Source organism: Strix aluco, chromosome 14, assembly GCF_031877795.1.
Source record: "Strix aluco isolate bStrAlu1 chromosome 14, bStrAlu1.hap1, whole genome shotgun sequence".
Taxonomy (NCBI): domain Eukaryota; kingdom Metazoa; phylum Chordata; class Aves; order Strigiformes; family Strigidae; genus Strix; species Strix aluco.
In genome coordinates, this window is record NC_133944.1 from 20,257,497 (window position 1) to 20,272,165 (window position 14,669).

General features: G+C 37.7%; 1 protein-coding gene across 3 annotated transcripts in view; it reads right to left on the reverse strand.

Moving 5' to 3' along the window:
* The window catches only part of ESRP2 (epithelial splicing regulatory protein 2), a 46,702-nt gene that overhangs the window by 17,445 nt on the left and 14,588 nt on the right, over nucleotides 1-14,669 (reverse strand). For all 3 annotated transcript variants that reach the window (XM_074839886.1, XM_074839885.1, XM_074839884.1), the window contains 9 exons: nucleotides 8,347-8,460; nucleotides 6,367-6,481; nucleotides 5,519-5,617; nucleotides 5,345-5,399; nucleotides 4,406-4,516; nucleotides 3,447-3,579; nucleotides 3,206-3,248; nucleotides 2,377-2,678; nucleotides 92-313 (listed from right to left, as the gene is read on the reverse strand). In XM_074839886.1, coding sequence (XP_074695987.1) covers nucleotides 92-313; nucleotides 2,377-2,678; nucleotides 3,206-3,248; nucleotides 3,447-3,579; nucleotides 4,406-4,516; nucleotides 5,345-5,399; nucleotides 5,519-5,617; nucleotides 6,367-6,481; nucleotides 8,347-8,460 — 1,194 coding nt within the window. The remainder of the gene's footprint in view (nucleotides 1-91; nucleotides 314-2,376; nucleotides 2,679-3,205; nucleotides 3,249-3,446; nucleotides 3,580-4,405; nucleotides 4,517-5,344; nucleotides 5,400-5,518; nucleotides 5,618-6,366; nucleotides 6,482-8,346; nucleotides 8,461-14,669) is intronic.

The window sequence follows — 14,669 nt, forward strand, 5'->3', positions numbered from 1 at the left end:
CTAAAGCACAGCCAAGAACAGGTAAGCTACCCTGACTTCTAACCCTGTTCAATCACTGGACAGTTAGCCCTCCCGTGCAAAATCCTGCTACCTGTTGATTAAGGACCATGTGAACTCCATGGGGCTTGATATCAGCTGTGGCGTCTCCCATAAATTCCAGGATGTCATCAATGCCAGCAGTGTAAGGAAGACCTCTGAGCCGGACACAGTCACGTATGCTTCCCGTGGCAATGGTATATGGTGGGGGTATGACAGGAATGATGGGAGTTGGGAGAGTGGGAATAAGGGGTGTTGACATATATCGATTAAGTACCTGTTGGCAAAAAAACACACTGATAAGAGATTTACACATCATCTATTTGAGCACAAATCAATTCTCACAATACTATTTTCACACATTTAAATAAATCCACTTCCAACATCAGAGAAAAATACCTTCTTAAACCAAAGGATTGCAGATAGTTCCTGTTAGGCATTTGAGAGTTTCAAACTCAGAAGGGGAAAGAGGAGGTATTACAAATTTAGTTTGCTAGACCCTAATAACAGACCTTTCTATTCTCATTATAAAAAAGTTAAAAGCGGATTACAGTTCATTTTAGAATATCTCAAAAAGGAACTTTTGAAAACCACATTTGTGCTAATAAACCTACATTGTCACATACAGTTCTTACTTAAATTAGGGTAAATTAAAGACAGCCATTTTAAAAGAACTAAGACCTGAAATAACTAGTAAGTAAAAACACCAGCTCTAATTCCTTCATAAAACCTGACTGATTAAGTGAAGGTGTTTCTGTTTTAACCTGAGTGCTCATCTCCAAGTACAGATTTTCTGGAAGAAGAAAAAAACAAAACAAAAAAAGGTAACAACTATAGGGGACCTTGATCTCAACGTTTTATTTTTTCTTGACTCCTTCTAAATGACAAAGGGAACGTAACTTGCTGTTGGGGCCTACTGCTGAAAAACATTTAACAATGATTATCAGAAACAAAGAAACACATTCCACTGAAAGAGGTACCAAAAGAGAGGTTACAAAGGTTTAGTTTTGTCAATAATGTTTCAACCTCTAGAGTTTGTTTCAACACATGCCTTTTTTTCAGGAATCTACTTGTAGCACCTTTAGGTCAGAAATCTTCTCCCTCAGTGGGTATAGAGTTTGTAATTACTTTGTATTAACACCAAGTAGATGAGAGCTGACTTTACTCAAACAAGGAGCCTGTAAGTCCCTAAAAAAATCATCTCTTGCTCAAGCAGCAAAAAAATTAGGGTGTCACCCTAGGCAGCTGTCATAGAGGAAGAAGGACGGACAAGTGCGTTTTATCTAGGTTTCCCTAACAAAAATGAAAGCAAAGACTTGGTCACTGTGACAGAGTGGTTTTGCTCTTAGAGGTCATAGCTTCATTCTTTCTAGGGAGCAGAACTAAGGGGGTGGAGGGGGGTGGGGGGGGTGGGGAGGGGGGAATAAATCTCACCATGCCATTTCACTTAGTCTTCGCAACTTATATATCAGATTCATGGCTCTTCTAATCACCATGTCACAGTACTATGGGTAAATGGCAGGTCTACAAGTATGGATAGTCTTTCCCTTGCCCCATCCCTTCTATGTAAAAGACTTCTCCTGTCACATACATTGAAACAGTAACTGTATTAAGTTTTTATAGCCAGCAGTTATGCACAGACCAGATCAAATATTATAATGGTTCCTTTTGACATTATCAGTCTAGAAATATTTTGTGTCAGGCAGGAAAAAAAAAATGCAGTATGTGATGTTTTTCACAGGCTTGAGTTGCTAGTGTCAAAATTAAATGGTTTTACCAATTTAAGAAGATAATAGGAACTGGTGAAGGACAGGGAGAAAAAAGTGAAACATTATCTTAGGAAAACAGACATTTCATGTTGTTTCACCAAAAATCAGATACATCCTGGTAATTCTTACTTTCCAATAAAGCAGTTGTAGGAAAATCTGTCTTACTGCATCCAGACTTGGATTTAATGTTAGAAATTCTGTACATGGAGACCAGAATTTAAAGACAACACTGCAGATTTTCAAGAAACGTTACTACAATACTATCAGTCTAGTGTATTTTTAAAATTATTTTTGCAATTTCATTAAGCCTTTAAATAGAAAAAAATTATCCAATGATTTTTACTTTACAATCTGAGGGATGTTAAAAAAACCCCAAACAAACAGCGACAGTAAAAACCAAAAAACAATGCTGTGCAATTTTCCATGACAATCAGGAAGCACATAATGCCCTTTCTAGAACTTGACATCTTTAATATAATAGACTTTCATGGTTGTCTACAACATACTGTGTGCAAGTGTTAGAAGAAATGTTTTAACTGTTAAGTTTTGAGTCTCAGCCAATAGTTACAACCTGTTGGACTTCTGCTGCTGTGCTCCTGAAGAGTTCAATGTAACGTTTTCCAAGTATTTCTTTGTGCTTTTTAAGTGCATTCTGTGCATATTCTTCACAGGAAAATAACACAAATGCATCTCCTGTGGGCCTGCCATCTGGGTACTTGACAAAGAGAAGTCCCTCTTTCCCTCCTGTGACTGGGCACTCTGGCCCCAGGAAGCCCAAGACATCCTCCTGAGTAGCAGTGAATGGAAGGCCTCTCATCCGGATGATAACTTGATTCTCCTTAGATAAGAACTGGGCCACTTCATTGGAGGTGCCTGGTGGAAAGAAAACAACATACGGTCAGCCAACAACATACACTCATGCTGGTCAGTCAATTCCATGGGACACAGGAGCAACAAAGCATTAGGGAGCAACACAGGAGGTAAGTAGCTAGCAACAAACCCGCAGAAGACCCAAAACACTACTAACTCCCAGTAATCCATTTTTAAGTTAAACCCCCTTACCCTGAAAGGGTTTCCTGTTTTAATGAAATTGGAACAAAGATGAGATTAGCACGAATTTATAACAAGATACACAGATGCTTCCACTGCAACGGCTCATCTTCCTCCCAGACAACAATACCTGCCTGTGAACATCACAGCCCAAATGCTCATAGCTCAACTTCAACTACATGAAACCAGAACTTGAAGGGTCAAGTATTCTTGGAAGGCAAAACAGGAAAAGCTACTGTATTATCCATTTGTGTGCTCAGCCCAAAAAAAAGAAAAAAAAAAAAACAACCAACTTAACTACAACTCTCCTATGAACTTCAGTAATTACACTGAACTCCAGCATCACTTACCTCCTGCAATTTTTAAGAATTCTTCCCCAGTTGCTTTGTAAACCTTACAGAGAAAAAAAGAAAGCCACATATGAAAATTACAATATTCAATTCTAGAACACACACACTCTTCCACATGTTAAAGAACTGTATGTGTCGGTACTTTGAGCAAAACAGAAGTGCAGTTTGTTCTCATTTAAAACTGTAGTCTAAAACATTCAGGTTGCTCTCCAAAGATTTGTTTCAAATCACTACATTTTACCTCAATGTATCTGCTACCCATGTGATGCTTATGTCTTTCCAGCGCGAGATCTCTTTGTTCAGAATTGACAAACCGAACTAATGCCTCCCCGTTTCTTCTTCCTTGAGCATTCAGACAAAGAGCCACGCCACCTCTGGAAGGTAAAACCAACAAAAATAAACTTAGTTTGAATCTTTAATCCATTTAATAAACAACTGTGTAAGAATACTAGAGAAATCAGACTTTAACCTAGTTTACAGACTGAAAAAGAAATTGCTACTATCCACAATTTAATTTCACTTTAATGTAACACAATTATACTGCAGAATCCACTTCAGCGACATCTTGGATCTCATGCTGTTCACCGCTTTCTCAAGTTCTATGCAGATGTAAATTTGCAAGCCCTTCCTATCATCTCAGAGATGCAGATTTGAATTTCCTCATACCACTAAATAAAAAAAAAATTCTCAGTGTTGAGAATATGGAATATATATTAAGTGACAGGTATGCTAAATTAAACACACTCTCTATATAAATACACACCAGTATACACAGAGGTGTACACACAGTCATATGAAAATTTCTTCTAAGCAGCTCTTAGAGGTTTCTCAATCTGGCCTGTTTACGAGGTATAGCAATACTGAAGAGTTGGCACAAAATTAAAGCTTCTATTATGCCTTGGATTCTGCCTTGATTAATGCAGTAGGAGTTTCTCCCTTTAGGTACTAGCAATAAAGGAACAGATGTTGGTTTTCAATTGCTAAGTCTCCTTTCTTCTTCACACGCTTCAAAACTCTTTCTTGCACACCCAAGGCTGGTTTAGTTATCATGACCATGGGGTAGGAAGGGGCCTGGGTGGGGAAACACAGTAGAAATGAGGACTCTAGTGGGGGGTGTGTGGGATGTGTGTTGAACAACTGTTTTAAAAACTTGCTATTAAAGACAAACTGATAAAGCAAGACAAATTCTTATTATCTTACTTAGCAATGTTGAGTCCTTTGAAAAATCGAGCAATATCTTGGTCCGAAGACTGCCATGGCAAACCTCTGGCACGTATTACTGTCTCACTGTCCACTGTTTCGGATTTACTACTGCTCAGAAAGAAAAAAAAAGTCAAAGTAAGCTTTAAATCTAGTTTTTCCATTACCTTACAAAAATGTCAGCTTGCAACTAATTTAACTTGTAAATTAGAAGTATATTTGCTGTTGAGGGTATTCTAATTCTGTTACTCATTTCAATAAAGAAAGGAAAAATAACTGCAATAATCCTTTTATATACATACACCACACCTAAAATGCACTATGTTGTCACTGCATAGCAGTTCCTTAAAAAAATTAGGAAGACAGTCTCAAAGTGAAGTAATAAGGATCTGGATTAATTTTATCTGAAAGATTTAACAATCCAACATAGATCATTACAAGACAGTCATAAATATGAATCCATATTACTTATGCTTAGGATGTTTCATTCTCCAGTTACTGCAATGTATTTGAAAACAAAGAACAATTCTGCTTCTTCTCTCCCTAAACCCAATACGCAATACAGCATATTAGACCAATCTTCAGAAGCATCATGTAGTTCAGCTGCATATAGGGTGCACTTGCCATTACCCCTGTTGACTTAGGGAAAGTTCACAAATATTTCTTCACCACTGGGTAAGATAAGTCAGCCTCACTGCCATGCAAAACAGAAGCTAGAGAACAAAGAGCGTTTAACTTGCAGTGACTTTAAAGAGACAGACTAAAGTACAGCATTCGACATACGAGCTATAGTCTGCAACACTAGACTACTGAATACGTTGTTCCTGTTCTCAGGACACAACCTACTTTCACAGTCACCACAGGGAAATATTCACAAGCTTTCCTTGCTGCAGACAAGACACATCTTCGGTTGTAAACTACCCTGACAAGAGCACTTACCAAGGACCGGTTTCGTACTTGTATTTCACAGTTTCAGGCTCAGTAAATACGTGATCTGCAACAACAGGAAGTTTAAATATAACCAGGGTCAGAGATTACTTAAGAATGACAGTACCACTGCCAATTCTTACAGAAAAGATAGTTTTCAGCATTCTGTATTAATAGTTCACTTACTACAACTTTCAGAGAGCATGCTGAAAATGATAGCCACCATGGTTTTCACCTGCCACACACCAAAGTCCTCTTCTGTTTCATCTGTCCCTAAACCTAGATCTAAACAGGTGATTATAGAAAATAACAGACTCACACAATCATTTGTAATCAAGTCATAGGGCTTTCCTGATATTAACACCAAACTAGTAATCAAATTTACTGGTCTTAGCGGGGACACATGACCATTAGACATTTGTTACTCTGCTCATAAACTGGTTAATATTCACTTTAACGGTCAACAGTCTGAAAACTATTGATAGCTTACATCATTTCAGTGTTAACAGTTTTTTAAAAAAAAAAAAAGCTGAATAAGTTCCTATCACTTCAAACATAACTGAACTTTAACCACATTCAGCCGGGCCACAACAATCCTCCTAAAATTTAGATGTAGGGTGTTGGGTTTTTGGGTTTTATTTTTTTGTTTTAAACTCAGTTCAGTCAGGATCATACAAGAGAACTATTACTATCTGCAAACAGTAGAAGCTTCCAGGCCAGCTGATGCTGAAAAGGCCCACTGATAGCTAAGCCTTTCCTTTAAGATCAAGTATCAATGCAAGTGATTATTTTCTTTAGTGGATTTACTAAATGTGGTTTACAACTCAGTGTTAAGACTCATTGAAAAAAAAAAAAAAAATTACAAGCAGTGCCACTACCCCCAACACACACTTAGGCAAACATTCCTTCTATTTTACCTGTAAGTTTTTAAAACCACGTCTTAGTCTTAGAAGACTAAAACCTGTAATGATCACAGAAATACAACCTAAGGAAGCATGATTGATTCTGGTATAAAAGCTGCAGCAAAAGGATACATTCTGCCATGGTCTTGATAGTCTGATCTTTCACGGCGGCTGAACTAGGGTAGCAAGTGTGAAATTCTTTGCGCAGATCATAAAAGGAATAGAAGCAGTCTGACAGCAGGAAGTTCTACAAGGAAAGCAAAAAGTTTGTTTTGTACAACACCATTCCTTTAAATTCTGATTAATATTTTTGGACTGAATGAGGCAATCTCAAAAATCACATAGTTGCATGTCATCAGCTTGTCTATGATAGACCAGTTTAGTTCCTTTGTAACACAGTTCAAATTCCATAGCCTTACAGGATTAGACCTCTAGATGAGCAAACCCAAATAGCTTCTGAGAGGCAGACCTGTGCAAAACAGCTACAGAAGACTGCTGGGGAAGAAAATAAAATGAAAAAAAAAAAAATCTAGGTTTTGCTGTTTTATAAATACTCCCAATTAGGATACTATATTTTCGTTTTTGTGGCTACACTGAAAAGCAGTATTGTACCAAAACATGGTAATAAAGTTTAAATAAATATTGTTATAGTGTACAAAATATCTTCAAGCAACTTAAAGACATCTGTTCATTACTGTTGTGCAGTGGATGAGAACTTTAATTATATAACATTATTAAACAAATGTTTAAGCAGTCCTTCATTCAGATATTAGCTTTTTTTTTTCAAGGAGTAAAACAAATAATTCTGGTCTAATTCATTACTTTCTCTCTCATACTCTCCAACTGTCTTACTATATAAAAGTTTCACTTTGGTCTAGCCAAACAGTGCCCACCTTTGTAAATAAAGAATTAAGAAGAGTCACAAGATAATGCTTCTTAGAACGGTAAGAATAGCAAGAGCTAAGGTCTGAGGCTTACTAATATTTAATGTGCAAGGAGAAATAAACTTTTACAAATGAAAAAGATTGAAGGAGAAAAAAAAGATAAAAAATTGCAGTATTAAGAGACTTAACACTTGATCAGATCCATTCCTTGATCTGGTATGGACAATTATTTCTTCCACAATGTGTTTGTTTTGGTTTAGTCCATTTGTTTCAAGAAGGAATACAAAGAACTACCCACCAAAAAAAAAGTACTATCACATTTGAATGCTAAATATCATTCCTGTTTCCTTACTTGCTTCATTCCTACATAAACATGCGCGTTTCATAAAAAGCCACAGCGTTATGTTTTAATATAACACAAATGCCAAATGAATATTTGTAGAAACTCAGCACGAGCCAATACCCTTATATAGAGAAAAAAAATACAACTGATCAGTCAACTCCTTCCATGTCAGCAGCTCCCATTCCCGCAGGGTCCCTGCAGACCCTGCCAAGCAGGCTAACGCAAGAACCACCACCCTGCACAAAGGCAAGATTCTTCTCCCTTTGCAAGACAGCCTGCTCTAAGCCCTTGCAGGAACTTGGAGTGGAACTGCTGCTTCGTGTGGGAGTAGCAAATAAGCTGCAGCACTACTTTCCGCTGAATTAATGCTGATGGGGAACCACTGCCAGTCTCCAGAGCAAGTCACTGCCTGTGTGTTTACTCTCTACAGGACACTGACACATGGCTCCTACCAATTTCAGATCTTGGTAGAAACCCGTGGCTCCGCACAGAACCTGTGGTTTAACTCAAGCCTAAACAAAGCAACAGTTCTCCATCACTTCTGCTGAGGTTAGACCTGCACCTTTGCTTCCACTTCCTGAGACACAGAATTCAAAGTATTTGTATTGTTGCTATCTCTAGCCTGTCTTTCCTCATTTTACTCTTCATTATGCTCATCTGGGTATCCTCAAATACTGTAGCTGACTTCCAAGAGCAAGCACCAAGAACTACTTCTCTGCTACTCAGGGCTGAGACAGGGAGGGCATTATCTTAAATATTCTTGGAACACTATAGTTCCCAAGGCTAGTTCCCAATTGTGTTGCTCATCTCAAACTCACATAAGCTATTTTCTTTGATGTCCTTAAAATACAGTACTGCCCTTCTGCATCAGATCTGATCTCATACCTTCTTAGATGTTTCTGGGTGGAGGACTTGTCGAATGAGTAACTGGCCATCACTGCAGAGTGTGTAAGAGCTCCGTCCAAGTACTTTCAAATCACTGGATACCAGCTGACTAAACTGAAAAATAAAGTTAAAAATTTCATTGTACTGACTGATACAGATAATTCCATAAAATGAGCACTTATTATTACAACACTTTTTTTTTCTTTTAAGAAGATAAAATAACTCAGCACTTATAACAGCTTTTGAAAAAACATGATGGAGAACAGACGTGGGCTCCTGATAAAGACAGGCAAATAAACTGTATGCATTTGCAGAATAGAAAATAAGAACACAGCAGTATGGTAAAAAGAACAATTAGGATAATATGGCAGAATTATGAGTTTATATGAAAAGTCATGGTATTATAATGGTAGTGTTCAAAATCTGAAGTAACTATAATAAAAGCTATGAAATATTTGGGGGGAAAAAAAAAAACAACTTTCAAAACCAATCACAACACTGATTTTGCAATAGCCTTTCTTCTCCTATGGCAACTTTGACTTCGGTTATGTCCTTAATGATTTTTTTTTTTGAACCTCAAAAAGAAGAAAGCTACCCATTAGGATTTACTAATGTGTCGAAAGTTATACGCTAAGAAAAACCAAACAAACTGTGGTCTAATACTTACAGAAGTGAAATTATAATCAAATTGGATTCAAGCCAATGGAAGTTCTTGGTAGAGATACAGTGTTACAAACACTAGATAAAACAAAATTATTCCTTACCTCTAGGATGGATAACCCCCAATAGGTTAATTCTCAAGAGGAAAGAGCTCTATTTGTCTTTGTCTTGTTCAATGTTATTTTCCATCCTTATACAACACTTTCTAGCCTTTTATTACTCCATACCAGTGTTAAATTCCTGGCTCATAATAATCAACTAATGTATTATATAGTACCTACCTGTATCAAATCAGCAAATAGTAGCTTGTTAGCTACCTTTCAAGGGGACAAATATAATTATTCTGAGCTTCCCTCTTGATGCTACTCCCTCCCAGGAAAGCATCACCTCACAAACAAAGCAATAATTACCATCATGATGCAGTAGCCACCCACTGCTCTCAGCAATACCTTACAAACCCAAAACAACCAACCCCCAAAAGCAAATTACAAGTTGACTTGAAACTCAGACAGTATCTTTATGCTGGCTTTTAACCTGTCTATGGGGGGAAAGGAGGGTTGCTTTATTTTATCAACACATGTGACACTTTACATTAGTCACAGTCTCTGCTCAGGAAAGATGATGTCCTAATGATCTGCTCCCACAGCTACACAGTATTCACTGTGTGAACAAATGTTGCAGGATCTGCGTCCCAAAGGTAATGCTCCACAAGGGAGAAATCATGTCTTGAACATGGTTTAGGAGCAGACATGATTACCAGGCTTTATTTCAAAGTAACTGCTCAAATCCGATTCCGGCCCTTTTCTAGGCTTGGACAGCTAACCAGTGTTCCACTACCAATTTGAGTTCAGAAATGCTGTAGTAGCGGCTACTACATATCAAGACAGAGAACTGAGGGGCAGGCAGTTACATCAGCATCTTATGTAAATTGCTTAATTTGCGGATATATACACAGATATAAATATATCTATAAAATGAAGTTATTTAATATCAAACAGAAGATATTTGAAACTTTAAGTGTGAAATATCCCCTTCAAAAAACCCTTTAAAATGCAATTCTTTGCACACTACCAAAACACACAAAAACAACAAACACACCACCCCTCCCCCCACACCACACCACCACCCTCCAAAAATAAAATAAAATAAAAAAATAAATCAAACAACCAACCCAAACTCTTGCAGATTTAGAAAGCCAGTTTCCTTCTGATTGCTAGTTCAGGTTGTGTTCCTACCACAAGCTGAAGTCTTGAAGAACCTGAGGCTATAAAGCAAGGCATTGTTTAAGGATGATTTAAAGTCAGAAAATTGAGATCTGAGAGTGCTCAAAATACCTCAGCTGATGTGTAAACACCAGAAAAAGAAGAAAATTCCAGAGGACTCAAAAGGAACCACTTCAGAAATGCAGTTCTAGGGACTGCCACAGTCACAGAGCAACAACAAATATTCTCACCACAATAACAGACATGAGGAGAATTGCCTTCTTACTAAATGTAGTGCCTTATTGCTTTCTGTTTTACCTTCTGGGCAGAGTAAAGAGCAAATATGTGTCAAAAGGGATTGGAAATGGTGATAGGAACTAGCCTCCAGAAGGTGTACAGGGATTCTTGCCAAAAGGAAGCAGACTCTTACTGATAATAAAACACTCCCCAAACCTTCACCTTTGTACCCTGTGCTTCTGAAGATGCACAAGAACCCATATAAAGAGTGCAATTAGGGAGCTATTTTGATCAGATACAAGAAGAAATCCAACACACACGATTTGAGGGAAGCAGCAAATGTACGCAGCCTCCTGCTTTACAAATAGAACATAAGAACTGTAGTTCAAGAAGTCTTCACCAAGTTAGAAAACAAAAGGAGAAAAATGTTTGGGCAAGAGAGGAAATGCTCAGGCCAAATGGTGTAAGTCAAGTTGGTAAAAATCAAGACAGTTGCACTGAAATATTCACATTTTTTTCAGATGGTGTTTCCCACACAATGTACAGCTGAAAAGACACATACACAACAAAGCTGTTTTCAGAGGCCCCTGGTGAGAAGACATCAAGAAGAGTGAAATATTGCATAAGGACACCAATAAGCCCAACACTCCAAGTGTACTGAGGTTTAAAGGTGGCATGAGAGGCTGCATTTATTTAGTTTTTATTTTTAACTAAGCCCAAGTATTTGCACTGCATATTTATTAAATGTCAGTGATAACATTCAACGTTTCAAACTCCTTTCCAATGGGACAATCGATATGTCAAAACAATTCTACTTTTCTTACTAGAGGCTAGCAACTTAAAGTGCCTTAGATAAAATGCCACAAGGTTGGCAGGCCTTGCTGAGTGCTTATTTAGAAACTTCTATTTTAAAACCAGCTTTTTTCAAACTTTGGGGTGTACTTCTCCAGAAGAGGGCAAAAGGAGTGTGGGAAGAATAGTCAGGAGACATAAGCAATCCCTCCTATCCAAAACAGCTCAGCTATCGCATAGGTTAACTGAGGAGAGGAATGGGATAGCAGAGCATGAATGGGAAGATTCACCTAGGAGAAGAGCATGAGGCAAAACAGCAAGCATAACCCTGCCACAGAGGAACAACAGATATTTGAGATTAGCCTGAATTGGCTTCTTTCATCTACATGAGATGTATCCAAATTCTGGAAAGGTTAAGTATGTGGTAAGCTGTGGACCAGCTCTCATTACGATAGATTACGCTGGACCCTTAAAAGTCTTTAGATACAGCAATAGATACAGCCTACCACATGTACCAAAATGAGTTAAAGCAACCAGTGCAGATGTGTTTATAAAGCCACACTGAAATATAAGTTAAGCAATTCAGCATTCCTGTGGAAAAGCCATCTTCAGCCTCCTTTTTCGCACTATGAATTTCAGGCAGCATTTCAAAAAACCACCTCGAACCACCTAAATGTAGCAAGCTAAGGACAAGTTAAGACCAGTGCCAGATTTACATCACTTTTTTTTTTTGTCTCACATGTCGAACAACCTGTCCACAACTCTGTCATTTTGTAAATTCCATCCACATCTCCTTCACTCCACTAATAAAAACCATCTCAGCTATTTACCTCCTGTCATTCATCTTCACGCTGCCCTCCATAGCACTCCCCCCCCTTCAGCATGCAAAGCTGCCCCACCTTAAGACTTCCTCCACCAAGCTCACACACCCTGTGTCTCCCCTGTTAATCTACTCATTTCATAGCAACAGAGTTATACAGAGTTAATTACCACTGTTTGCATCTTGCAACCAGCCCTTATTTTGACTGCAAGAACCACAGTGTATTGGCATCGCCCTCCACCCTTTATTGCTTATTCCACCAGATCAGTCTCTTTAGTAGAGCTTTGATGAATCGTTCCATATTTAAAGGAATATGTTCAGTAATTCAATACTGAGATAAAAAACTGAAGAAAAAGAGGAAGAATCAAACAAGCTGCTCCGTACATTTACCTCCATGAAACCTAAAACAGTTCTTACAGAAAAGGTGGTGAGAGGGAAGGACAGAGTTTGAGCACCAGTTTGAAAAACTGGCTAAACAGGATTTTGGTCATGTAGCCGAGAGTACAAAGAGAACGAAGAGACATGTTTCGCCAGCAGCAAAGCTGGATGAAAGCCAGCACAAGCCGCTGTGTTTGCTGCAAATGAATCCCAAGAGGCTGAAATGACACAGCCCCCTTCGTGTTGCCTTAACTAACTGAACAAAGCTGTGGATCTTAGAGAAACAAGAAGATTCGTCATTAAGCTCTTTCTATAGTTATGATGCATGATGCACTAAAATAAACCTTTGGCTATTTGGATATTCCCATTTCCCTAACTAAAAATAGCTCTCATCCTTGAGAAAGGCCACTGCATCTGCGCTGTATCTGTGCCTGGCATGGTAATGAAATACTGAGATAATTCAGTTGCAGAATGCATCCATACTGTCCACTGAACCATTTCTAAAACACCAAGATGCTCTGCGGGATTCTGTCTTTAATTCACCTCTGAGAAATAACAGAAAATTTGGCTGCTTCTTACTAATCAGACCTCCAGCAACTCCTAGTGTGTCTTCAAACTGGGATCCTTTCCTTTAGCAATGCCCAAAGTTTCTCTCTTTGGTGTCTTTTAGCCCTACTGACCCACCACAGTTAACAGCACCAGATGAGACACAAAACTATCCACAAAGCTTCAGAATTAAAAGGCACCCTTGCAATTTAGCCAGGTCTGGAATGTTATGCTAAAGTAGAACATAAAAATCCAGAAAGCAGTTGAGTTTGTAGTTCACACTTAAACTAGACATGCATCTATTCCCAAGTAGAAAGATGAGTTATTAGGTTTATCAATAGTCTTTGGACAAAGGATGGTCCTCACGGTGTTCAGATCTGGTTTCAAATCAGTGGTATTGACAGGCATGTTCCTAAATTGCCCAGAGATAACAATTCGGTGATTACACATAAATACATGATCAAGTTTCTGCCAAATTAGCATAACAAAAAGTGCTCATTTTGAGTTCTATGCCATCTTTAGACTGGTATGAGAGGACAAATCATACCTGGTCCAGTCAAAAATTAAGACACAAGACAAACGGATGATATTTGATTTGGGATAAAGCCTGTCAAAAGAATTTGAACAGGCTTAGAGTTCTAGATCAGTCTTTTGCAAGAAAACAAAACAAAACAACATTTATTCAGGAGTCACATGTTTTGGTCATTATTAAAAAGAAAATTCAGGAATAATTTAGAAGAAAAGTTATTTCAGTTCACCTAGGCTCATATATTCCAATATATTCCCTCGAGTTTAAAGAGCTCATATTACTAATATGTAACTGTCCTAGAGAAAGTGAAAATATACTCCACAGATCCATAAAACACACTGTTTCAGATGAGAAAAGTTTTATCTGAGGCACATAAATGTGAACTGCTTAATCCTCTTTTGCTCAAACCTCAAAAATTAGCTACATGGGTTTTTCCATATTCATTTTAAGAAATCAAGAATAAATTTCCACTCTGACCAGCATGCATTTCCATGTGAAGCAGAAGCTAGAGATCTGTTTTAGATCTCTTTTGCAAATTATTTTACCTACATAAGAGACTTCCTCCAGTAATGAACTGTTCGAAAAAAGCTGGAGGGCAGCATAGAAACCATTACAGGCAGGCAGCTCTAATATACAGATATATGTATCTCTGTGTACACATGCATATGTTTATGTGTAGAATTATGTCTAGTGACAACAAATTATAATATTAAAAATCTCAGACATGAAAGTTCAGCTGATATGATGAATGTCTAACAATTCACTTTCTAAATTTACAAAATTATTTTGAAATTTCAATTCACTATATTTCTCAACATTTTAAGTCCTGAAATTTGTTACATTTTATTAGTATAATGAAGTTTGAGAACTACAGCTTGTAGTCTGGCAGATTATCAAATAGAATTTACCAAAACAAATGAATAATAATGTTAGATCTATACAGACTGTCACATATATAGCAGTGTTTTATGTTGCAGAAACAACCTAAGCAGCAACCACATAAAGCACTTCTTTTTCAGTCCAGTAATACCAGAGTTCACTCTCATGCATACTCACACTTCGCCATACATGAATTGTCAATTGAAAAAGATGTTAAACTTTTCTAATTGCAGCTCTCCTAGCACTGAGATCATGTACTTCACATATTAACATCATATAT